Source organism: Eucyclogobius newberryi, unplaced genomic scaffold (genome assembly GCF_026437365.1).
Source record: "Eucyclogobius newberryi isolate DKJ021-1_F unplaced genomic scaffold, fEucNew1.0.hap1 SCAF_7, whole genome shotgun sequence".
Lineage (NCBI taxonomy): Eukaryota > Metazoa > Chordata > Actinopteri > Gobiiformes > Gobiidae > Eucyclogobius > Eucyclogobius newberryi.
Window position 1 is genome coordinate 32435929 of NW_027316389.1, and position 27594 is coordinate 32463522.

Genomic DNA, 27594 nt, shown 5'->3' on the forward strand with positions numbered 1-27594 from the left:
TATTATGTGAAATGCTATGTCCTGGCGTAATAGTTATAATTGCTTACTATTGTGTATTCTTGGCATCTGATAAAAGAGGATTTGTAAATTACAGTGTTGCAAACCCTCTTGTAAAAGAAAACCAGACAGACTAAGACAGTTCTGTGCCAAATGTGTTGCAATCATAATACTTGATTCTACTTGAACCAGATTTTTCATCACCACTCTTTCTTTTCTATTTCTTTCTTGTTTGTGTAAATCTACTTGCTTGTCCATTCTATGCCTTTCCTTGACCTTTACAAAGCCAGTGATTTGCAGAGTTTTCCTCACTGACCACCAGAGAGCGCCATTTGATGGGACTGCCCTTGTCCCGCTGGTGCCAGAATCCCCAGCCTTAAGCCATTAAATGTCCATTAGAGTTTCAGCAAGAGAACAGCAGGTTGTGAGGGCTGAGGGGTGATAAATGGCCTTGTCCCGACCCCAAACTACTAAAAAGATGATTGGAACAGCAAACGAACACCAGCAAAAGAACACCAGCAAAAGAATATTAACAGTGTCACATATACAGTGTGTTTCTTACTGCATTAACATAAGGAATATGGGAATAAGCTTGTTTAAATATTATGTAAGTAAAACAGTAATGGCTATTCTTGTTACTATATTATGTTGTATAATAATAAATACATACTATTATTTTAATAAATAAAATTGTATGTATTTTTTATGTGTACAATGTTTAATATAGATTTTCTATAACACATAATAATGAAACGTGTGAAAAGTGATTACTAAAAACATTTCTAACTAGATCATTGAAGGATTTATTCTTGATTTTATTGCAATTCTTTATGAATATTGTAGTTGATGTTTACTGGTGAATGTCCATCTAACTTTTATTTTGTGCAGATGATAACCTACAGGGTTATCATTACTTATAGGTTCCAGTCCAAAGCCTAAATTAACTATATATTCTACAGAAACACTGGTAGGGTTGTGCAACAAACTACAGTTTTAACTGAGATACTGTTCAGTTAAAACAATAGATACTTACAAGCCAGTCTGTGGATGACTTCTATTGTTCTATTCTTTCCCCCATTCTCACCTCAGATCCCTGATGCATCGACCCAATAACAGCCGACCATGTCTCTTTAACCACCACACCTCTGCTGGTGTCTCTACGTGTGACCACTCACTGACCGCTTGGCCCTCTTTAAAGCTGCGCGTTTATTCTACCCATCCCTCAACACAGCGGGCTTGGAGTGTGGACCAGGTGCAGGATGAGGGCTAAAAATGTGTGTGTGTGTGTGTGTGTGTGTGTGCTGTTATCCATTATTAATGATGTCATCCTGGTGGGTGTCAGAAATGGTTGGGACAAAAGAATGAAAGCTAGAAATGTTGAAAAGAATAGGATAAAGGATGGAGGAAAGACACATGGTGGACCAGTGGACTTATGAGTTCTGTCAGATGTGGAGTTTTCCTCTTGTCTCTCCTGTGTTGACAAAATGGGCAGTTACATAAGATTTACAACTTGGGTCTGTGAATGGTTTTATGGTACAATAAACTAAGTAATAAAAGAGGTCTCCTCAATGCATTTTCAATGAGTGGATTGACTTTAACAATCAATGGAGTATAAATAAGATGGTCTTTTTTAAAGTTTTAACATTATATCAGCTTAATTTGTTAATACTGCTTGTTAGGAATAAGCAAGATTTTGAAGACATTTCAAACCCGCTCCACATGAACCAAGAGTGATTATATACTATTAATTGCATGAATTTTAAAGCTTTATCCTTAGCCTAATGGCCTGATGCTATTTCTAGTCTGTCTATGTGCTTATTGTGCATATGTTTTGTCAAGTGTGTGCCTGCAATTGTGAGTTTTATCATTGATCTCACACAAACATTTTTGCTGCTCTAAATTTAATACATTTTTATAAACTGAATAATCAGTTATGCCATTTACCCAAACCACTTTGTTTTGAACAATTAGTAATTATGATGCCTTAATCTGTGGTATTGTTATTGGAGTTAATGCGTCCAAACCATATTCTCTTGCACAAGGGTCCCAAGGGTGTTCAACATGGCCTAACTTAGATTAGAGGTTTTGTCCATTTTGTCTCATTTCCTCACTTCCACCAGTTCACAAAATACTATGGGAAAAAAGACAGACCACAGCGCTAGCAAACTGCTAGCGCTGTGGTCCAAATGGTCCAAATGGTCCAAATGCTAAAATGTCATCATACATTTTCCCATTGATTCCTTGGTAGTTCTAATTGTAAATATGCTGTAAATTTGGCTTTGACTTTAATCCAGTCTACCTGTCAGTGCAAATCTCTCCAACCCTCAATGTTTGGAGGAGGAGGACAAAGGAAACAGGAACAAATGGAGTAGGAGGAGTTGTACGCATGAGGGGAGGGGAGAGGGTCTACCCTGGGCCTGTCCACTGCCACATGGGACAATGTTGTTTTTTTGCATCTACAATACTTGACCTCAGCATTCAGCTTATTATGTTTTGGACAAAAGTGCCCATTGTAGTGAATTAGCGCAATTTGTTTTCAGCTAGAAAATATTTTCAAGCTAAGTACGTGTCTACCGACCCGTCCAGGACTGACAGGTTTAAAAAGCTGTGCACACACAGCCTAGTACTCATATTAACGATCTATCCCATTTATTGAATGAGGCAGCAAAATAGAAACATGCATTATGATGTTTGTAGACAGCAAAGGCAAATTCTTGTTGTTTTTGTGTGCTATATTTGGGCAGGTTTAGCAACTTTGCTAAATTGTAAAATTCAGCATGTTGGTTGTTTAAATGGTAAAAGAGTAGATATTTTAAAATGTCTGTGCAAACATAAACAATACATTTGAGGAATTTATAGAACAACAAATGAAATTAAATGAAGCAATGAAATATGACAAAAGCTGCATATTGTTTAGAAAATGTACTAAGTCTACTCTACTATATATTTCTATTGAAAAGGTAAAAACAACTAAAATCTGGATAAATATTCTTTGAAGACATTTCTCATTTGCAATGTACAACCTACATTTTTACACACCGCCTACATACACTTTACGCCTTTACAACCCCATAAAAAGCATTGATCCAGAACCCACACTTTACAATGGCACCTGCTTATGCGTACATTTTACATACATATTAATGAGAAAGCGCCTGCAGTGATGTCAGGAGGAGATGTAGAATTCAAATGACTGTCTGGCAGCTTACCTCCTGTACCTCCGGGGCTCTCCTCCTCCTCCCCATGTATACCACGAGACACCATAAAAAATAACGTGTCCATCTTGTATTGATTTGAATAGATGTGGACCTTCTGGAAGAGGTGTGTGCTTGTTTGGGGGTGAATGGGTGGGTAACATTAGCAGTGCGTTAGTGTGTAGCCGAGAGCAGGGGAAGGGGGCACAGCTAAACCTGTCTGCATCAGGCCTACTGCTCTCCGGGGCATCGAATAAACTTGGTTCATTAGGCAGACAAGGAAATATTATTAGCATGTGTGTGTGGTAAGGTAAAGTTTTTGTATTGTGCACCCCTTGAGCCTTTATTCATATCATGAGAAAAAATCTAATTAGTTTTAACTTAAATGCTGATGTGATTACTGGGGTTTTAACAATAACCAAAATGTTGTGATATCAAAAGCCTCACAGTAATATATTGGGCTGTCACGATATATCAAATATTAAATGTCTGCTTAAATGCATTGTTAGAAGGAACTACAGAGAGCATGATCCTTTGCTCCATTTCAGTGCAGCCATAACTGTTATTTAGTCCTTTTATATCCTAATTATGTAATAATGATTCGCACCAAAGTCTTGTCACGACATTTTAAAAGGAAAAAGTAGTATTTCTACAATTCTATTCAATTCAATTCTCTCCACAATATTGCAATAAATATTATGGTAATATTGTATCGTGAGATTTCTATGTCATTGTAGTGATTATGCTGGATGCTGGAAGAGAAAGGTCTCAATATGGACAGCACTAAACTGGGCACTGTAATCACTGTACATAACACTCTAATTCGACTCACAAACACCGGAGGCAAGATAGATAAAGTGTTTTGCCCAAGGAAACAACAACATTATGCAGCGGTGGGAGCTGGGTACAAACTGTATACTTTTGCATCAGTGGTTGCCTTTGTTCTGTCTCTATTAATGGTGAGAATTTATATATATACCGGTATAATATAATATCATTCTATTCTGATCTCACTAGGGTCTTCTGGGTAGAGGTCTGCAGCCAGATGCTTTTTGACTTGTGACTTGAGGGTCTGTTAATGAATGCTTTAAAGGCAATACTGGATTTGAGTGTTAAAGCTCGTGAGTAACTGCAGCCTCAGTAACGCTGTGACTCTTATCCTCTGGTATGCTAATGTGTTGTGGTTCAGGTGGTGTTTTTTGGGCTGTAGAGGCTGAGCTGGTGGTGCTTCATTACGATTCATGGATGTGAAGAGCGGACGTTTACTGTCTGGCCTCTGGTGTTATGGGGACAGCTGCTTCCTGTGTGTGGGTGAATGTGTCGCAGCCAAAGGTCAGGAATGCCCTGTTTAAAGGAGTTAAGAGATAGGAAAATGAAGTCCTTTTCAACATCAAGTGTGGTAGGTAAGACTCCACATTTTCACTCAAACTTACATAAACTGTTTTTACTTTCTGGTTGGACATGGGCAGCAGGTGTGATGTAGAGGTCATTCTATAATTTCATTGTCTAATTTGCACATAAAAACATTTGGCAGGTATCTATTCTGTCATATTAATGTTTAAAATATGTCTTTCCTCCTGAAATTTGGATTTTTAATTTATAACATAGATTCCCTTTTAAAACTCAGCTTCCTGTCATTTTCAACTTTTGTCATTTAACTGGTACAATCTTACCAGTTTCATTTAGCGATAATCATATTGAATTTTCAGTGGTCAGTTACAGGCAGTGCATGTTCAGTGCACTTATTCGGGGCTGCCACCACTGAAAAAGAGGTTTTCATCTCAGTGGGTTTTTTAACTTGTCAATTAAAGGTTAATAAAATACAATGCCTGAAAATCGAATCCATCATTGAAGCATAATGAAAGAAACTGAAACTTTCAACCTTTTCATTTCCTTTTTACCACCACCAATGTCTAGGCCACAGAGAGTGAAATTGTTCAATAACTGTTCATCGCTCCTCAGGCTCTCTGTTTGCTTCTTTCCCATGTTCACAGTATGTTCCCCTGAGATGTTATCACGTCCAGTCCATTCCTCCTCCTGATCTCTTCTACACTTCTACACAAATGTAACTGTATCATCAAACATTTAACGCTTCCACTGCTACAAATGTGATTCCTAATCGGCTGTGGCCTTTGGGGAATGCGTCTCACATGCAGGGACCTTGATTTTAACTTGATTCGAATATGTGGCTTGCACGCTAGAGTAATTTTTAGCAACGGATGACCAAGCATGTCTACTCAACAAATGCTAATTGTTAAGATCATTGTTGGGGAAATGTTGTGTTGTCTTGGGCACCAATAGGATCACTGGGTTTATGAGTTTCTATTGGAGGGTATTTCGGTCTATGCACTCTGGGAAGTCTCCTTTGCAGAGAGCTAAAGTGGGCTAAGTTTACTGGGGCAGAAAATGCAGAAGCGTGACTCAATCCAGTGGCTTTACTCAACCAGCCTTTGGAAATATGTCTCTATCCAAGTCTGTCTGTTCCCTGCCGCACTAGTTTGTGAAAAGAGGTATGCATGTTGTAGGACGACCTGGTGAAAAAAGCACAACTGTCTAGCCTTACTGTAACTAGGTAAGACAAGGCAAGGTAGTCTATAGGTAGTGTTGTTAACTGTACAAAGGAGAATTGTGTTTTTAAGTCTAAGATGCGTATTGTTGCACCATCTTGGCCTGTAATGGATCTCTAAGGTGCAGGTTAAGCTATGGCCATAAAGACTAAAGGAAAGTGTTCAAAAAAACTCCTGTATCATTTGGTCCATCAGTAAAACCGATTTCCATGTCTTTGCAATGCAAAACAATATATTCTCTCTTATCATGGAAAAGAACTGTATTTTTTTTTTTTGCTCAAAGCAAATACAGATTACATTATTATACAGAAACTGAATCTGACTGTGAGAACATTTATTGACCTTTATTTAACCCGGATAGTGCCACAGAGATTCAGAAGCTCATTTTTAGGGGAGGCATGGCTAGAGGTGGGAGGTATATTGACAAATTGTCATATTGCAATTGTTTTTTGGAGTTATGCAAAACTAGAATGACAAGAATCATCTTTAATTAAAAGCTACCTCTAAAAGAGACAGAAACGTCTAATGTAATCTCTCAAAAAATGACCTTCCGTTTGCGTTCAGTGCTGGACTTAGAACTCGACCAAGACATTAACAGGCACATTTGTGCACATTCGATGCATAGGTTTGCTCTCAAGATAATGAAAAAATACCAAGATATAGATTTTTGTCCCTACCACCCACCCTCATGGCCCCAGAAGGGATCCTATTGAACGTGTTGGGGAAAACTGGGGCACCCGTAGTAAACCTATGAGGAGGACTCAAGGAGAACATGCAAACTCCACACAGAAAGGCCCTGCCCAGGAGTGGAACACAGCACCCAGGACCTTCTTGCTGTGAGGCGAGGGTATTAACCATCTCAACTTAACATCTGTTTGAACTCCATACTCCATACTCCATACAGGCAATGCAGAGTATAGTTTACAGTCTTCACTTAAATACAGATAGCTGCTGACTGAATGACTGAGCACAATTCCTTTCATGTTTTCTTGTCACCGTTCCTTTCCAATCTGACTAAAATAGATGCAACAACCGAGAAAAACAGAAGTCTAACAATAGCACTCTTTTATTTCCTAGACATGAGTCGGTGGAAAGAATTTGGTTGATACAATTTACACTCACACAGTCAGTTGGCAGCAAACTCTTTAACCTATTAGAGCCAGGCAGGTGCTTAAGAGGCTTTATTAGTGAGTCTACCAAACACTACTGCTCATTTAAATGCCAACAAGCGTGGCCAACTTGGAAACTTTCCCAGAGTTTGATTAGACCATGTAGGTTTAGTGCCAGGTGGACATCGCAATCACTCAGCGAACCACCCACACTTATGCTTCCTCCGTCTGTTGCTAGTCCAAGTCAAATGGCCAGACCATTTGACTTGGGGTAGTTTGTGTTTTGACCATTGCGGACTGTGTAAGGTGCTACTAAAGTTGGAAAGATTTAGACATGTTTGGCGTGGATTGTTGCAGGATAAATCGTTCAAATGTGGTGGTAGATGGACAATGCATGGAGCCAGCAGTTGGGTTCAAGGAGGAGCCGAGGAGTGAAGAAAGTTGGAAGCACGACAGCATGGGGAGAGGTTGTTTAACAGTGGTGCCATGTAAGGTATGGTTGGGTAACGTAGCCTCAGTCTCCAGTTTACAAGATATACTTATGACTTATTTTATTTATTTAGATTTCCGTCTCTTCTGAGTCAGCTCGAACTGACTTTCTGTCTTAATTTTGTCCTGTACACTGAGGGAACTATATTATGATAGATCCATGCACTTAGACACGCGAAAACGTGCTGATCTCATGGGGACGAGCCGCACGAGGCTGCAGGTGAGCGGTAGGTGCTTTCTATGATTGATACGTGGCAGGACTAATCGGCAGTCCACGCCACGAGGAAATAAGATTCAGGTTTGGGCCAAAAAATCGTCCATTCAACCTTTAAAACAATGCAGTTGGTACTTTGAGCAGGTTAATTTCCCCATAGAGTTGACCTATAGTGGCATTACCTGCTTGTCTCCATGGAGATAGATAAGTTTAATTCCATACTGTGGAACATACCAGGCAAAGCAAGAGCAGGTGGTACCACGCTCCACCATGTGTTACCATTAAATAAGAAGACATTAAATAAGACCAATGATGACAAACGATCTATAGATCAGTTGTGTTTAATTGAAATGGAAACAAACTTGTTAATGTGATGTTATGGTGTCAATAAATACATCTTCTGTTTCTAATGGGAAAACACCACACCTCATCAAAGAATATTGGCTCATGCCACCATTTCAGAGACTTCAGCCCAATAAATCTGTCAACAACCTACCAGCCCCATTATGTTAACCTTCTAGCCCAGGGGTCTCCAACTACGTTTCTATGAATGCCCAAAGGCATCCACATTGTAACGGGGTCCACCAATATGTTTGATTGGTTTGTAAAATCAATCAACCATAATTTATAAACACATTATCTTGTTCCTCTCTAACAAGTTTACTATATACATTAAATAGCAACAAATATTTTTCTTCAGTTTCTATAGATTTGTTCTTTTTTTTTTTACCCAGCACATAAATATTAACACAATGCTCCCAGCATGTTTTGCTTCACAGAGCTTGTATAGGTAACTACACAACCATTATCTTGGCATAAAGAGAATGTTATTTGTGTTCCTCCCCAGTTTTAACTGATCTAATATATATATATATATATATATATATATATATATATATATATATATATATATATATATATATATGTGTGTGTGTGTGTGTGTGTGTGTTTGTGTGTGTGTATGTGTGTGTGTTTGTGCCGATAAACTAAAATATAAACAATGTATACATATAAAATATTGAAATATGCATGTAAAAAAGGTTTTCATGTATTTGCACGATCAATTATTTCTGACACCTCAGCCAGTATCAGTAATTTGGTATTCATTGCCCATCAGATAAGGAGGGTTACAGAAGTACAAGTATGAGATATAAAACTGCATTGTATTTAGACCGTAGGAGAAATGGAGGGCGCCATCGGACCAGATCAAAGTGGTTAGTGGTTTGCCTACTGGTGATCCACTTTCTCGTCTCCATCAAATAAACCACCACAGCTGGTTTGTTTCTCTCTCTTTATTTCTTTACATTAAGACATCTCTCCGCAAAGTTCCCCTCCATTCCAAATCTCTCGCCTGAACAGACAGACAGCTCTGTTGAACTTTGACCTCTCGGGTGCTGAGGGTCAACTAGATCAGTGACGCATCAATCGTCCCATCAGCATCGCACTTCATTCACACAGCCGGGCACCCTGCCATATAACCAGAGTGTCATCCATCTTTGGACAGTTTTTAACCATCCAACACATGGTAGGGGTCTTAACCATTTTTTAACCATCCAAAATACCAATCGTTTGGGGATTTGGGTTTTTTGTTTTAGCCGGATGCCCTTCTTGTTGCAAATCAGACAGATTGCCATGACTGGAGAGAAATGAGTGTGTAACCAGGGAGTAGTATGAAGAACTGGTAACTTTCTGGTTCAAAGGTAAATACTTAACCTACTACATTGCTAATGCTGATGTTGCACGTGATTCTTTGAGCTCTTCGCCAGGATTCATCTTGAATATTGTTCCTGGATGTATTGAAAACGTGCAAAAAACTGAACCAAATCTTGATGTAATAAAATCTAATTCAGAAAAGCCCTAATAAAATTTGAATTAAATATTTTCAAAATATTGCGCACACAAAAAAGGAAACTGTTTCGATATTATAAAGCCCCTTTTATACTGCCTGCTGTGAATATCTAACACCCCATCATGAATCACTCAGGAAATCACTTTAATACTCATCTGCATGCTGCTTATCAATTATGAATACCTTCCTAGGGGGAGTACCGCAGACATATGTGGGCCGCATAAGTCTTTGGCGTGGCTGGTACGCGGTGAGGAGAGGAGAGCGCGGCAGGTAGTAGTTTATTCAGAAGAGCATTTATCAGGCGCTAACCCCCCTCTGCTCCACCGATCCTCCACCCCAAAGCAGCAGGCAGAGGAGGGGACACGGGGCCCGGCTGTCTGTCCCACTGCGGTGCACATAGGGTTAAGGCTTGGATTTCGCTAATCCAATATATGTGTTTGGGACAGGGCTGTCACTGTGTACAATGGAGAGCACTGAATGGCTTATTATGTGTATGCTTTTAAGAGACATTTTGATCATTTTGATAGTGTTTTTAAATGGAGAATTCCGCTTTTAGTGACAAGAATGCATTAAAAAATAAAAGAATGAAGGAAAGAAAATTAACTTTGATTATTGCAATGAATTATTCTTTATTTTGCTTGTTAATATTCCAGAGCATGGCATTAAATATGTACTATCTTCAAGACAAGCAGGTAACACCATGCATGGTTTTCAAGGTATTTTTGAACATTAAAAACACCTATAATTGAACAATAAGACATTTAAAGGGACTGTACCCGATTTTTTCATGTAATAAAGTAAAATCTGTTTTGCCACAGTACAAATATATTGTAAAATCATCCATATTGGAGAGAATGAATCCACTGAACGTTCTTTACATCTAACTATTGAGCATTTTATTCTCTATGAAGCGGTAAATGTGCTGTTAGCATGCTAGTTGTATACCACTCTACTGTGTTGTAAACTCATTGTGGTGAATATTAGGATGCTTGGAAGGCATTAGGATAGTGAGGAATACATGTGGACGGGTGTAAAGACTTTAAAATAAACTTGTTTGGTTTTTCATGTTTTTAAGATAGTAAAAATTAGGTACATTTGATGCCATTTTGTGGAACATTTTACACAAAGCAATAACCGAATTTTGAGAATTGCTAATAGCTAACAACAGCACTCTGAAACCCATGGCTAGATAAACTTTGACCTTAGCAAGCAGACAGGTTAGTGATATGATGAAGGGAAAATAATCAATAATTTAAAAAAACTCTGATGGTGGTAAAGGTTCGGCAAATTATATCACTCCAATGAAAAGAGAAAAAGTGCGTGTTGTTACAGTTTTGCAGTAGTTGGTTCATTCTCTGACAGTGCATGGAATAAAGTAAAGTTTATACTAGGTCGTGTTTGGTTTTAAGGTCAGATACTGGCTCTGGTTCAGTGGTCAGCTGCAGTGAGGTGGCTGTTGTTGAGTTGAAAGGTCATCATCAAAAGCTAAGAAGGCTGGTGGTTCTGCTGCTGTGGTGGAGAATGCACATAGACGATTGTCTTGCTAGATGAACCACCCTCTCTCCTCCTGAGTGGTTCCGGCTCCACAGTCTATCTGCAAATTGAACCACATCCTTCTGTCCCTCTGTGGGAGTCAGATCTCTCCTTCACTGTAGGTCTCCTCAAAGTTTCTACGTTTTCCCAGAGACGTTTTGTAGTTTTTCCTCGCCACGAAGGAGGGTCTAAGGACAGGGGATGTTGAGGCATTTGTTTCCTATGAACATTGTTTAATCTGTTTTTCACTGTCACCCTTCGAGGTAACTGCTGTTGTGATGTTGGGTAATGCAAAAATAAATTGAATTGAGTTGAGATGAAACAATACGTAAAGGAGGGGACCAAAAGTGCATTACATATCACTGCTACCCCACTGCCTATGTCCTCAATGACCCCTCCATGCTTGGATTACATAAATTTCCCATCATTCCTCCCTCCCTTTCTCTAAATCCCCCCAAAAATGCATCTATGGGAGCCTCCACTGTTAATGAGGCCGTCACAAAGGCCCATTGATGAGTGCCGATGACCCCAGCCAAGAGCAGCGAGAACTGGGAATCAAGCGTTACCCCCGCGGCCCTGCTACTGGTGCAAAGACAAAGACTTCCAGTGTGGACAGGAGACACCAGACAGATAGACTTGACCAAGCGGGACAGAAATGGACAGGGGGACACATTGAAAGGAGGGAAAATGTCTAATAAAAAAGATATGGAAATACATGTCATGACACCAAAACATCATCGGCTTCTAAAACTAGATGGTTTCATTTGCTTCCTGTTTTTATCCTCACCATGGATCTTTGATGTCGTGTTTGGACCTACCCAAGTCCCACCCCCAAAGCATGGACCAAAAAGAGGGTGACAACAAGACTTCTGTTAGTCAGCTCTCCAAAGTACACGTTCAAATGATGGAAGTTTTGCCATAGATGTTTAGGGCACCAGCTTTACCAGCATTTTAAGGGATACTTCATGAAGCGACAGCTGTTGACAATGGGGAGCAATTGAGACGGACTATAGAATTTGGAAGAAATGAATTCATATTTGGAATCTTATTTGGAATTTCTAAAAACACACTGAATTGACCGATTAAAACCCAAGGTGTGGCTTATGACTGTTATGGGACTTTCTAAGTAATTTTTTACATTTGTACTTTGTTTTGGACGATTTGGAAGAATGACCCTTTCAGCAAAACTGGAGGGTATCGAGGTGACCCTGGAGCACATGCTAATGGATGTTTTTGTAAGTCGTCTCACCTTTTTTACACTTTGGCTAAAATGTGAAGAGTAAGCGAAGTCTAAGGTAGTCCGTGCATCAACCGCATGGAGACCAGCGGCTAGCATATGCTCGTGTCTCATACCAGATGCTCTTTTACTTCATAATTGGGCCCAAAACACATTGAAAAATCAGGATTCTGTGAATACTTGCTGACATAGACTTAGACCTAAAATTACTTTGTGACTCTTAAAATTGCTACGTTGGTGCTTTTTTAAATAACTCCGAAATCAGAAACATTACTTGCTCTTTATGCATTTGTGGATGCTTTTAATATTGGTGTAACTTGGAATCAAAGTCTTTCATGCTGTTTAAATGCTGATTATATTTTCAACACTATTTCAGGTAGTGGAAATTGTTGTAGTTGTTTGAAGGACACTTTTGTGAGCTTTTAATCAAATAATAATTGTTTTCTCTAATCGTTATTTTAATCAAAGTTGTATTTAGATCCTATGCAATGTATTTTTTTCTTTTATTGAGAGCACTGGCTTTCCTTGCGTGTGTGAATATGCTGTGTGGTTTCAAAGTGGACTATAATAAAAGGTTTACTGTCCTAGAAAAAATCCCCTACAAACAACCGCTCTAATGGCTAACGCTGGGCCACCCTGACCATGGTACACTGAACACCCATAAGAGCCAAGAGGCCATGGCATACACAGTCAAGTTGATCCTTGTTCAAATATTATCACTTTTTGATTAGGGAATTAATCAAATCTTCCAGTTTTGGGATTCATGCTTTGAGAAGCAGGAAATTATGTTTGAAAGATGAATGCAAACTGATTGATGTCACTGTCAGGATTCTTTTGCCCGTGCTGCTTGGATAGAGGTAGATTATGTTTCCGCTTTATGGGGTTTGAATGAAAAACTGCTCCAACAAAATACACAAGAGTAGACACCCGAGCATGCATATATTATAAATAAGATGTCGGATTTCCTGGGTTGCTTGGGTGTAATGACTTTGGTCGGTAATCTCCTGTTTTTATTTGACATTGTTTACTAGCTATTCATCTGTCGAGGGAAGCAATCATGTTTTTTCCTTGTGAAACTGTTTGAATCTTGACAACTGAAGACTATCTTTTGGATGCATGTGAAGATGTGGAATCTATTATGGAGATGCGGGCAGTAAAAGAGCCTTTTTAAAGAGGTTGCTAATGTACAATTTCTGGAATGGAAGCAGGAATATTCAAAGGAGCTGCATTTATTTATTCAATTTTCTAATTTCTGGGAGAAGCCTGGATAATGAGCCACTTTGCCTACTTGAAAATATTCACTTGGTTTGTCAGTCTGGATGCTAGTAGAGTGCATATGGCGTTTGGTGATACAGATGTTTGGTACACGACCATCCAATCAAAAGGAGCAGATAAAGAATTAGTCATATACAAAAGATCTTTTGGATTAGAAAAGAAGCAAAGGCTGCTCTAGGTCAATCAAACTTTTGTGCATTGATTGATCAAGAAAATCAGATTAATCTCGGATATTTTTTTTCAAATCATGAAAAGTTAGGTATTTGTGGTTTAAAACTTGCCCATTAACTCAAAGGTGCCTATGATGTGTAAGTTTGACTGTAAAAGTCATAGAACTAGGGTACTATGTATCATTATTTGAATCTATGGCATCAAATATAGTGACAGCTTTCTGTATGTATCATCCCAAAGGTATTAATTACAAGCAGGAAAATGCAATCGCACATCTGGTGAATTCCCAAGAGAATATCCCAATTCCAATTAGATATTTATTTGCATCTGTTCTTTCCTTTTCACCAAGACTTTGGATGTTACAGGTGAGGAGGCTTTTTCCAATGGCAAAATTATTGTTATTGTGAAAAGTGTATCTTGGAAAAAGTGGTTACTGTAAGTTTTGCAATCAAAACATACTTTCTCTTGGTTAATAGTAAAATAGTGTTTGGTGAGCTTGTCTCATTAAAATAATAAAACACACAATTTAAAATGTTGTGTCAACATTATTGTGAGAAGAATCATCACAACGTTACGCTCATTCACTGCTATTGACACAATGAAATCCTTAATTCACTTTAATTCACACTGTCTAATATGTTACAACTTCTGTGTGCCGTCATTACACAAGCAAACTTCTGTTTTACCTTTTGTGTAGATTGAATTGAAATGATGTTCTTCTGTTTTTCTTTTTCCTGTTTCTATTGTTATTATCTTTCTCACACTTAATTAAAACATAAAAAATACTTGTTTTATTCTTTCGATTATATTGTGTGACCTGAATAATCTTGACATCCCTTGAACTGGTTTTAAACTGGTTTTATCAATCCATAGGGAACTATTTATGTTCACACATGGACTAGGAAAACAATTACTGTAGTGCTACGGTGAAATTGTTTGTTTGCTTGTTTTAATTGGAGCTTTATCCAGCCCCATAAAGCCTAAGGTGTGCTGATGATGCATTGGCAGCCGATATTGTTTGGGACTATTCTTAATTCTTCAATTAATTCTATACACAATGATTTGCCCCAATATAATCTGCTGGATTTAATTTGTGTTTAGTATTAAGGAAGAACTGATCTAACATGTGCAGTGAAGTGCTTTTAAATGTGTCGCACATGAAAACTGTTGACCCAAAAAGCATCCCTTGTAGCGTCTGCCTTTTTAACTTGCTGTCAGCAATCAAGTCAACAAAACACTGACCTGGATTCCGTATAGTAAAACTCTCTATGATCTTCATGTTATTCAATCATTCATAAACCGTAGTGAAAATGAGGGGTTGTGTGCAAACAGGCTCTAGAGACGTATTAGAGGGGAGAATACAGTCATTTGCCTCAATACTGCGATCATGGCCTCCTCTCAAGTGAAAATCCTACCAAAATACTCATAATAGTCTTAATAGTGGTTGTTATGACGAAGTATAAGAGCCACTTTTAGATGAATGGGGAAAATTGGAGAAGACTTTATATTTTAAAAATGTAACTTTGTTCGAAATTGTTGCAAATTTGCCAGAAAAATGCAGCAAATGCATGTTTTTTTTCTTGGCGAATTTGCTAGTCTTTTTTTCTAGCAGTTGTGCATGTTAAAAAGTGTACGTTTTATTCTTACAAATTACGCAGTTTTCTCTCAAATTTGCCACTTTTATGTAGCAGATATGAAGCCTGCGTAAATTTAGCCTGGAAGACCTAACTCCATCCATCTACGCCAAGGCCACCATGGAAGGACCCCTCTCCCCAGCGCCATCATCGCACTCAAGCGGGCGTCCGTCTGTCCGTCTGTGAGAGTCGGATCCCTCACTTCACCATGGACTCTCCCAGGTTTCTGCGCTTATCCCAAAGAGGTTATGCAGTTTTTCCAGGCCAAGAAGGAGGGTGAAAGGTCAGGGGGCGTCTGTACCATGGCCCTCGCACCTGCTCCTCATCCCCAATCAACGCTCTCAAGTGACTCCTCCCCGCTCCCAATCAGCACCCAGGCAGTCGCATTTAAGCCCTCAGGCAGATGGCTCGGCCGCTCAAACCGTACTGCGACCCACCGCCTCCCCTGCTCCTCCTCTGCATTCCCCTCATCCTCTACCTTCTCTTCACATCTACCACCACCAGTCTCCAGGCTTCGGGGGGAGACATCTAATACAAATAGATCATGGAGTGCCCATGATTGCAACGTCTTCCGCCCGGGTCTGAGCGCCAAATAACTCAGGAATAAAGCTTGCTCAACAGTCCATTCTCGTGGTCTCTTTGTCTCTCCAGGGTGAATTGTGATTTCAAATCATGCAAATTCATGTTTTGGTGTCACCTGCTTATCTCCATGGAGATAGATATGTTAACTTTAATGTCATATTGTGGACCATCCAGGCAAAGCATCTCTATGGAGAAGCAGGTGGTGGACAATTTTATTTCTTTTTTATTTCAATTTTGTCTGTATGCTTGGGGGATTTAACAGTAGGCAAAGTATGACAAAAGAATTACAAATTGCCACATGCATGTTTTTGTGTTTTTGTTTTGTGTGCGTTTAGTGGAGCAACCTGTAATTAAATGTAATTATGAGAAATGTAGTTCTCCCAAATTGCTTTCCTTCCCTTTGTATCATGCTGAAATGGAAGTTCCCCATTCAGACAGCAGAAAGGCTGGCACTAACATGTGGAAATGCAGCGCTGTGATTAAAAATTCATTGGGCGCCTGTGTTGTTTAATTGAATCTCCTCCTGCACCCCTCACCCCCGCTAGCATTGTCTCCGCCCTGTCCTGTCCCATCTTCCTCGTACTGCAGTCTATTTTCTATTTGTACCATGCATTATAGTGAAAATATACTTTCCTCTATTATGCATTCTCTATCTACATGTTCTTACTGTGAGTGGTGTCACCGCTCCACAGATCTGACCTGTAACTTGGCCTGATCATCTGTTTGTCTCCATGGCGTTAAAAGAAGCTTAATACCAGAAAAGTTAAATACTGCTTCTTTAAATTATAGATACCTATTTGTTTATAAATTCCATATATTTCCTCTTTGTTGCTTAGTGAATGTGGCTGCACGTTCTAATCCAAGGATGGTTTCAGTGGCCAAGAATCTGGCTACAGACCTCTGCACAAAGAACACCACAGTCTCTTCCAGAAGGCCCCACCACTGTACAGTTTGACAGTTAAAAATATGTTTGTGACAACATGTTTCAAACTGCTAACCCTACGCAAGCTGAGCAAAGACAACACAAATCTGTTTATCAAATGTGATGGTGATTAAATGCACACTCTTTGAGGGTATAATAAGTAACATGTTTCTACAACGTAAACTAATACTGAAAATACTGAAGGACATGAGGGTGGAGGTGCATCCTGAATGGTGGGGTGGGGTTCTGTGGATAGAGGTCTGCAGACAGACTCTTTTGCAACATTCTACCTCTGAAGAATGAAGTCCTTTGGCTCTAGAAAGTCATTACCATCTTATATTTACAGTAGGTGTACCTTATAATACATAGGGTTAATTCAAATCATCGACTTCCCTCTTATATGATATGCATCTTCTCAGTGGTGACAGAATTATTCAATTATATGAACTCTATCCTCTTCACCAGCTCTACTCATCCATATCAATCTATATTAGCTTTAATGTAAGGTCAGCCTGAGCAGATTGGACCATTTTGCAGAGGGAAGTCCATTACATTACCCACCCATCTAATCAACGCCTTTCTGAATGATTTATGGAATTTGAAATATAGAGATTGATTGGTCCAGTGCTTGGTTCAGACGTGGGACCCATTGATAACCCTGTAGGTTTTTATTATTTCTTAAATATGTCAATAATTTAAATTTCTAAAAGTAGAACAATCTATGATCATAATCATAATGAATGTAAGAGTTGGCAGCTGTTAACTTAAATATAAAGAGAGAATAAGGTGAACTACATAACTTTTCATCTGTAGACAAGCAAGTGACACACCAGGTCAAGTGACAGGTCAGATCTTTGGAGAGGCAAGCCCACTCATAGCAAAATAGTTTGTTTTTCATGGTATGTTTTAGTCAAAGTGCTTATGGAATAAGGGAGTGTCTGCAGTGCCGCGGCGCGCGGCCGAAACTGCCATGTTATTTTTGTGCCGGCGCCGCGGCTCCTGAAACTGCGCCGCTATTTGACCGCGTTTTAGCGCCGTTTTAGACCGGGTTAGGGTTAAGGTTAAGGTTAAGGTTAGGGTTAAGGTTAGGGTCAGGGTTAGGGTCAGGGTTAGGGTCAGGGTCAGGGTCAGGGTTAGGGTTATGGTTAAGGTTAAGGTTAGGGTTAGGGTTAGCCATGACGGTATAAGAGAAGTCCCGCGGTTCCTGAAACTGCAGACCGGGGGCCGCGGCACTGCAGCCACGGCCATGGAATAAATGCAAGATAGATGAAGTTTTTAATTAATTGTATTTCCTTAAGATTGTTCCACAGTGCTCCAAAATATGGACATTTCCATTTAGAACATGGTAAAATAATACATTTATTATACATTTGACACTAGGGGTGTACATTTTTAAAATTTTCAGTTTGATTGAAGCTGCACCTTCTGCCTGTTTGTTTTCCCTGTGTCTCACTATAGGCTTTCCTGTCCTCAGAGCTGTCCAGTGACACACAGTGGCCCATGAAAATGATCCCACTGTTGTCCTATTGTCCCTAAGAAAACTGGATGATTTCTTATAGAAATAGTTTTCCATCCTTCCTGCATTATGAGAAAATGGAATTGTGACTATCACTCACCCGACTGTAGCAGAGTAAAATGACAAAATATTATGAAATCCTTCTCTTGGGGATTTTAATGAAATGCATATTTATTCCTTCATTCTAGTTTTGCCTCATTTGGTCTTCTTTATCGCACGTATAAACCACAATGACTATGAAGCCAATGGATTTTCTATGGCCACATCGAGAAAACATAATTTTCCCTTCAATCCCCCATAAAATATGCCTCTGATTATGATATAATTTTGCACATTGCACATTGAGCTAGCTGGCATTCCCATATGCCATAATAGACTGGTGATTGGCCCATAGCGCTGACATATTTTAATTCTATCTGGGCACAAATGACTATATAATGATTGTGGGTGAGTAGAGATATGGGGGAAGTGGAAGATTCAATGTTTGGTGCATAGTATTAAAACAATATGGGATTTATGATGGATTGGTAATGGATTTGATATGTTAATGCAGCCTTACACTTTATTACTTGTCAATAGGAGGGGGATTTGTCAATGATGAATGTTTTGTCCGAGATATACCTGGATTTAAAAAAATATTTCCACCCATATTTGATGTCTAATACTTATTTTTCTCAACCCCTTTTCCTTACTTAACTTTAAGACATAGTTACATAAAATGGTTTAACATTTCTCCAATAATAAACAATAAATAGAATCGAGCATATATTTCCATACAATATAAAATCAAGCATAGCATAACACAAAAGTATCAACAGTTACCCCAGGCTCACACTGCTGAAATAGAACATGGTGAATAGTTCTATCATCAGCTTCCATGTTGCTGTCATTTTCATAATTTTAACTATATATTTCCAAAAAAGACAGTAGCTTAGACACATGCTTTTGCCCCAAAAACGAATAGAACATCTTCATTAGCTTGTTGCACTGACAGGAGCAGAGCCTCTGGAGAATGAACCATCCTACACATGACATCTGTGTGGCTTCAAACCTCACCGTCCTACTCCTACTCACATCCTGGGAGAATTCATGTGTCCCTTACAGCAAGTGAATACTCTGGAGCGCTAGCTTTTGTTAGCTTACCTCATACATAATGCTAATGTCATTTTCTTGCATGATGGCAAACGGGTCTCGATTCTCTTCCTACTGCAACACGTTCTGGAATGTGTGAGACCTTGTGGAGTTTACATGGTCTTCTTGTGTTCTTGGGTTCTCCTGACCAAGATCTGGAAAGGTGTCACCTATTGCATCTGACAGGTTGTGCTATGGAGCATTATTATTGCAAGATGAGGAACATACATAATATATATTCCATCACTCAAGAATTGTACCAACATTTTCTATGCTATCCAAAATACCAAGTAATCATTTTAGTCCACTGCATAGCAACAGTTGGAACAATATTTTTGAGAGTTCAATGTCTATTATGTGTAAATTTTTTTCACAAGTGGGGATTTTTTTTTTCTAACTAATTATAATTTGGAAAGTGTTTCTTCTGCTCTTTATTTATTGCAGCATTTTATTCACATTTTAAAAGGGTTTACTAATATCCTGCAATTGAGTTATTGTATTAGTGGCAAAGTAGTTTCCTTATTGTGATATTTGTTTTACTTTTCCTTAGCAGTATATTGCACTTTGAAACATATTACAGGGACAAGCAATGGCACATTCAGTCACTCACAAACAACAAACCAAGTTTATCAAGACACAAATGAGGCGTGTGTGTTTTTTTTAAAGTTATTCTTAGGCCCTTAAGAGATGCTCTGGATGAAGATAGAGTATGACTACTGTGTTCAGGAAAATATATTTCCTCTGGTCTAAACACTGCTGAGAGAAAGAGAGGGTGAGGAGGCTTGTGGTTCTGCTGCTGTGGTAGAGAAAGACAGGCATTGTACAGGAACAAAACCGGCAAGAGGAGTGATTTATACTGTTGCGCTGGTGGAGTTGGTTGCCTATACCCAGCTCAATAATACTATTCCCTCTTGCCTGTGTACTTGGTCTGGGGTAGTAGTCCAATTAAACGGCTCAGTCAAGCTCGGTGATTTCCCAGGCTTCTATGCCCCCACCAAACCCCCATCCCCCACTCTTCACATACTGTAGGTTTCAGCTGGGGCACATAATTGAAGTTTGCATCCCCACGGACGAGTCATTATGGTTCGGCAATGATGAGAGAGATTTTATGTTTTTCCCTCCAAATTTTGTCAGGACTAAGGCTAAATATTTCACAAACTATGTATTTTCTATAATTCTGATTATGGGTTGCCCATTTTTTGTTGTTGTAATTATTTTCTAAACTATGTTTTTCTTCCTCCAATATTTAAGTCAACATAGCACAAAATGTATTCCATAAATGAAACAGTATCAGAATGAAGTAGTGTGTTTTTGTATTTTTGTTGTAAAAGTAAGCAGTACATGTCTTGCAGTATTTTTCAAACTTGTGTCAGAGACAGTTGATAAAGGTGTTGGCATGACGATGAGTATACATTCAGGACTATAGTGTCTGTAATTTAAAGGGTGTCCCTAGGGGTTTAAGTTCAGAATGATAATTATTCCCTCAACAATACAATTAGTGTAATCCCTATTACCCTATCACCCCACAGGCCATGTCAAAAATTCACTAAAATTAAAAGAATTACGTACAAAATTATGTGATGCTTTGAATGAAAAGCTTTCTTTAAGATTGTTGTATAACTAATTACAACAGGCGCGTCAAACCACATGACAGAAAAAAGGCACAAAAGTCAATATTATTCCATATTTTTACCTACTTTTTTGTTTACGTAATTTAAGTAAATAAGTCTATTTTATTCATCCATACAACTACACATGTTGCACAGGCTAATTCAGTCAGAGCCATATTGTTTCCCCACATAATTGTTTCCTTTGTTTGGACGCTACAAACGTTTGAGTCTTTTGTGCAACATGGAATCTGGTAACACAAACATCCAGCCCCCTCTTTGTGTGCGGAAGGCGGGGAAGCTTTCAGACAGACGGCCCAGAATGAGTCAGCAGCCCTGGGCACACTCAGGCACTGTGCTGGCCTGTTGATCTGGGTCAAATGCAAAATGGTGGGTCCCACTACAGCTGCAGACTGTAGCTGTAATGAAGAGTTTGTAATCCAGGCGTGCCAGATGCTTTGTAGGTGCCTCCGCAAATAAGCAGCTGTAACTGCTAGTTTTGAGTTTGGAAAGTTTAATTTGATTTGTGGTTTAGAAGGAATAATTATTTAATATCAAACTGTACTACACTGTGAAAACTAGTGTGTAGAAAATCCAGTCCAGTTGTTAAATCCAGTTAGTGAAAAGCACAAACATCTTTCCCGTCCTCAAATGCACAAAGCGCATTTATGTGCAATTTTTTCAAAAATGAAATAACCGTCTTCTAAAGGCCAAAGTACATCTGTCGGCGTCACCGTGTTTGTTGTGGTTCGTCCCTTTGACTTCTGCCCAAACCACAACCGCTGTGCTGTGATTGGTCTGCCACACAGCTGCCCGGCTCAAACCCAACAGTGGGAGACGCCTCAGATAGATTTATGAACTCCCAAATATTGTGAGAATTCATCTGGCTGGCCGAGTTACTGTTTCTCCAAAACCTGTAAAAGTGCTGCACATTAAAGGAGACATTATGCCAAATTTAGCTTTTAATCATGTTAGACTGTTTAACCTGCTCATTAATTCACTTAACGTTGTAGTCTCATGCATGTGAATCGTCTTTATTCTCCTGCATTCAAAACACCATTGCTCCAAAATCTCCTGTTCTGCAGTGTCACGTAGACATTTTGGTTCTTGTGAAAAAATAAAACTTCCAATGCTTGTGACTGTTAATTGCAGCTATCTGTAGGTGGCACCATCAGCATGGCACCATCAGCATGGTTTGGCAGCGTGGGGCATTGTTGTCATGACGTTTGCCATCATGTACTGTAAAGGGGCAGGCGGACATCAGAGCCCACAGTTTTTAACCAGAAGTGAACAGACTTATTTAGTTTGGTTGTTTAAGATCAATATTGCAATTCAAGCACCCCTCAGTCCCCTCACAAAGCTTTATGTCATTTTTTTAGTCAGCTGACCAGTCCAAACAAAATGGGTTACCCCCCACGAGACCGAAGGTTCGCTAGTCTGAAGGTTCACAAGTCCGAAGGTTCACAAGTCCGAAGGTTCACAAGTCCGAAGGTTTTAAAGGTTCACTAGTCCAAAGGTTCACAAGTCCGAAGGTTTTAAAGGTTCACTAGTCCAAAGGTTCACAAGTCCGAAGGTTTTAAAGGTTCACTAGTCCAAAGGTTCACAAGTCCGAAGGTTTTAAAGGTTCACTAGTCCAAAGGTTCACAAGTCCGAAGGTTTTAAAGGTTCACTAGTCCAAAGGTTCACAAGTCCGAAGGTTTTAAAGGTTCACTAGTCCAAAGGTTCACTAGTCCAAAGGTTCGCTAGTCCGAAGGTTCACTGGTCCGAAATTTCGCTAGTCCTAAGGTTCACTGGTCTGAAGGTTCACTGGTCCAAAAGTCCCTCATAGGCTAAAGTGAAGGTGCAGACGGCATCGGGATGTGGTCAGTCTGTAAAATGCGCACGAAGCACGAAGACACGCACTGGGGCTCGTCACGTTTAATGCACCAGCTGCTCACAGGAGGCACCACAAGTTGTACTGTGTATGTGAAAATAACAAGGGAACATCTGAACCCTCCGCTTTATGCCTTCATTTGATCAAAGTATAGAAATGATATATGTATATATAGAAACGCATGATCCAATCACCGTAGGATTGGTAGTCAAAAAGGAAATTCAGCTGGCCAAGACGGGAGTGTCTACAGAGCCGCGGTGCGCGGCCGAAACTTCTGGGCTATTTGAGTTAATTCATTCATTAATAATAGGATAAGGAGCTCAGGCTATGCACAGAAACAAGTCTGTTATAAAAAATACGTGAGTTTAATCATAAAAAGTGCATCAACACTAGAAAAGTCCAAAAAGCAGTGTGTGGGGCAAAGGGAGGCGAGGAGAGCCCGCTGCACGGAGACACAGCTTTGGTGAGGAGAGCCGCGAGTAGAGCCCGCAGTAAAAATTTTAAAATTTCGGTGAAATTTCGGACCCGTGAACCTCCGGACTAATGAACCTTCGGACATGTGAACCTTAAAATTTCTGAATTTTCGGACTCGTGAACCTTCGGACCAGTAAACCTTCGAACTCGTGGGCAGCCACCACAAAATGCTACTATAACAGAATTACAATTCTAACAACTAAACACTGTGACTTCTGTAATGGCTTCATCTACTTCTTCCATCTACTTCTACTTGTACTATTATAAACTATACTACTACTTCTAGTGCTACAATACTGTTACTCCACTACTTTTACTTCTTGCACTACAGCTTACCCCACTACAGTTGGAGTGCATTAAACTGACTTTCTGAAATATTGCATTTGATCTTTTGCCTGCATAAAAACCATCAGCCTTTCCTTCCTTCTTGTTTACTGAAGTAGGTCACTTTGCATCCAGCCCAAGGCATCACGAACACAATTCCAACACGTCCTCCTAGCATTTGTAACAGCACTACAGAGTTATAAAACCAGTTGAGTTGAAAGTCTTTTGCTCTCATTTCTTCACTGTTTCATGTGTGAGACGTGTAAGTGCATCCAGCTCTGTGCAGTTTTATAAATAGTGATGGGAAATAGTCCTCATGTAGGCCACAGTCACTCTGACCAATGTGGGCCACTCGTGAATAAGTCATGCTTCTGTGGAGAACCTCTGCACAACAGCTGTAGACTGGAGCAAAAACCAAGGATAATGGTTTGGGTTCAACTGAAATGTATAATTGATACATAATACATCAGAAGATATAACCCTTACGCTATTAATGGCACTATATCATATACGTAGTGTTAGAAACTAAAAAACAGAACTAGTGCTGTTTTAATTTGTTCCTAGCACTGTAATTATTCGAATATATCACCGACCGAGCGGAGATTTGTGTCATGGTAACGTTAGCAAAACAGTGTTACTTCCATTGTATCTGACAAATAAAACACTCTATAAATAGATGCAGACAGCACACAGCAGTCTCATTTTGTCTCCAAGAGCTGTATGTGGGTAAAACAACATTTGCTTAAGCCGCGTTCAGATTATGGTGTACTTTGCTGGGAAACTGGTTCTTTGCATGTGATCTTCGGTGCCACTGGGGCCCCCTGTAAGGAGCAGTGGGCGCCATTGTGCAAAGGACAAATCTCCAAATCTTGAGCTTGACTTGGTCAGGACGACCTCAGCTGGGGAACTGTAGCCTGCATGTTTTTGGTTGATGGCAGAAAGTTACAGGAGGAACCACGCACAGATACAGGACCTCACCACTAATCTGTGACATGATTAGCAAGATTAGCCACTTGTGCATGTTTGAGATGGATAAAGAAAACCTAATAAAAGAAAAGCTGGTCCGGCATGGAGTATGAAACAAGCAATGAAACATCAAACTATCAAACTGATAAATGATTACATCAATCTGGGGACAATCTGGGGACTCAAGTTACTGTAAACAGTTGAGGGACCCGATCCCGTGTCAAAAGCACCGCAGCTCCGACTGCTAACGACAGTCGGAGCTGCGTCATGAGGCCAGATGTTATGAATGCCCCCATGTGTGACCCATGTGATGCACTTAACCTAATCAGCTGACCGCACTGTATTGACGTGAATGGTGAGTGATGATGCCAATATGACAAGAAGTCAGTGGCCGCTGCTCTAACTCATGATTCCAACTGCTTTAATGGACATGTAAAGACCAGAGTATGGAGTCCAGAAATCTGACTCAGCGTGACATACTGTAGCCAAAAGCAACCACGAAGAACGTTTGACATATTTTATGCTGATGAGATAGTGCAGTGTCTTCGAGTGAAAGCCGGACAGTGGAGTGAGACGAGCTGAATAGAATTACCTCCAAATGTCCCAAAATACACTTATGGTATTGGGTTTATCTAAAGATATGTACAACCAAATGCTAAACGTAATTTTGCACAAGCTATTATTAGTACGGCTATATCAATTCATTGCAGGAGTCAACATGAAATGACTGTATATTGTTGTTTGGTGGTTTAACCCATATGGCATTTTTGTTTTCACACCTGTGCAGATATTGACAAGAAAACCAATGTGGCAAAGACAAAAATGAAGGAGGAAATGAAAAAGAGGCACTCTACAAATGTAATTTAAAGTTCTTTGTTGGGTTATCTGATAATGCTAGTGATCTTTTTACTGGCTGTGTAAAAGCGCCCAGTGTTTAGCTCAACATGTTATTATTTTATTATTTTAAAAGTCAAATTGAGCGTTCTTTATATTGTTCCTTTGCTCTTGTATAGTGCAGCTTTCACTACAATGTAAAACTGCACACAAAGGGACAGCCCTGACAGTAGAATGAAGCTGTTGTCTGGGTGCCATGGTAACGGGACCCATGCGCCCATGTGGACCCCCCACTACCTTACCCACCCCCGTGTGTGTCCCGGCCCAGACAGAGCACAGCACGGGGAAGGAGAAAGCTAGAAGTGGGATTTCAAAGATAATCTCTCCAGCAGATGGCAAAACATCCCGTATTCCTTTTGAAACGCAGCACGTGATGCAGGAGGCGGGGCTAGAAGAGGCTCATTACAGTGTTCATTCAATTAGGAACGGGTCATGTGATATGGATATGCTCATTTCAGCCAGGCACTGTAAAATGATGTTCTATTCAATGTCAAGATCCACTTTCAATGTAAAATATGATTGTGAAACCATGTGTTATAAGGAAAGAAGTATCAATAGAGAACATTTTGTATAACGATACCTTTAATTAGCCTTAGTAAAGCTTGAACAAAGACTTCACTCTGATAATAAACTATTTGTTCATTATTAATTAAATCTTTGTTCATGCTTTATCAAAAATTGTATTTCTCTTCATTTGTATTTTTTATTTTTTTAAAGTCTGATCATATTTGAAAGATTTTAAAGCCATTGTTATATCAAGATTAAGTATAAGGTCTGTTTTACTTCAAATTACTGCCTATTGGTGGACTTTAAACATATTTATATCGTGTTAGTTTTAGTTTAGCTATAAAGTTGGACTGTTTTGTAATCTCATTGGGGAAAATGAAAACGGGCGGTAGAAAACTTTAGAAACCCTCTTCCTATACCATTCCATCTTTCATTCTATCTGTTGTTCAGTTCATCTTTTAATATTTTTCTTTATCCTGTTACTTCATTTAGATATATTTTTGTCACCTTTCTTCCTCTTATTCCATCTTATTCCTTCACTCTTCACTCCATCCATATTTTTTGTTGCTACTACAATACTTTGTCTATTTTACTCTCTTCTTTTTTGTTCTGTTTTGTTTGAATTTGTAAATAATAAAACACGTTACTGTAAATAGTATATCTTAAATCTATATCTTCTTCTTGCCCCTTCTACAACTGTGCTCTCATGCCTCCTCCTCCTCCTCCTCCAGCAGAGAGTGAGGTAATGGCAACTGCGCCTCCAGCTAATGTGCCTCCTGTTTTTAATAACGGGGGAAAAATAACAGCGTAAAACGTCACATTAATGCAGTGACCTGGTTAAGCCCCCGAACTGACTGACAGAGCGGGAGAACTGGGAAGGGAAGACGCACAGAGGAGGAGGAAGAGGAGGAGGAGACGAGAAGACAAGGAGCGAAAGAGAGAGTGGAGACGAGGAGGGGGGTGTGTGTGTAGTGTAGTGTAGCGTGAGGACAGACAAAGCGCGCTCCCACAGCCAGAGAGAGTGGAGCGAAGTGCAAAGCGGCGCAAGCATGGGAACCCTCTCCAACACGGCATAACCGGACTGGGGACTATACTTCCTTTCCTCCCACCGTTCTTTTTGGTCTGAACTTTTTCCCTTGCGCACCTCGTGGAAGCCCGTGTCGCCAGGCTGGACGGGATGGTCAGGACCCCCACCTTGCAGTTGCAGCAGCAGCACCCTCCTCCCTCACCTTGTCGGACCGATGCGCTCACTCCCTCCACGCCGACAACTCCATCGACGCACACCATGGTGGTCCAAGGAGCGATGACTCCCGGGAGGACGCGCCGGCTCATGCTCAAGCTGCCGGTGGCGACTCTCCGGAGGAACAGCGGAGAGAGGGTAAGTGAGCCCTGGGAAATTAGGCTAATCCAGGTTACTGTCTTAACTTAACTGCACGGGAGCAAGTTGCCAAGCTTTTAATCTCCACGCGGGAGAGTAAAGGCGCGCTACTACGGGGCTGTCAGTGCTGTATGCCAAAGAGCGCATTCCA

The 27594-nt window shown here is 39.9% G+C and overlaps 1 protein-coding gene across 8 annotated transcripts in view; it reads left to right on the top strand.

Moving 5' to 3' along the window:
* The window catches only part of frmd4a (FERM domain containing 4A), a 166745-nt gene that overhangs the window by 37733 nt on the left and 101418 nt on the right, over window positions 1–27594 (top strand). For 4 of the 8 annotated variants that reach the window (XR_011924504.1, XM_072434666.1, XM_072434665.1 and 1 more), the window contains exon 1: window positions 26941–27443. The exons of 2 other annotated variants lie outside the window; for them this stretch is intronic. Coding sequence is in view for 5 of the 6 variants with exons in the window: in XM_072434666.1 (XP_072290767.1) it covers window positions 27243–27443 (201 nt within the window). In the remaining variant the exon portion in view is untranslated. Of the gene's footprint in view, window positions 1–12083; window positions 12188–26939; window positions 27444–27594 lie in introns of those variants that run through there. 2 more of the 8 variants (XM_072434669.1, XM_072434671.1) reach the window with 2 other exon arrangements.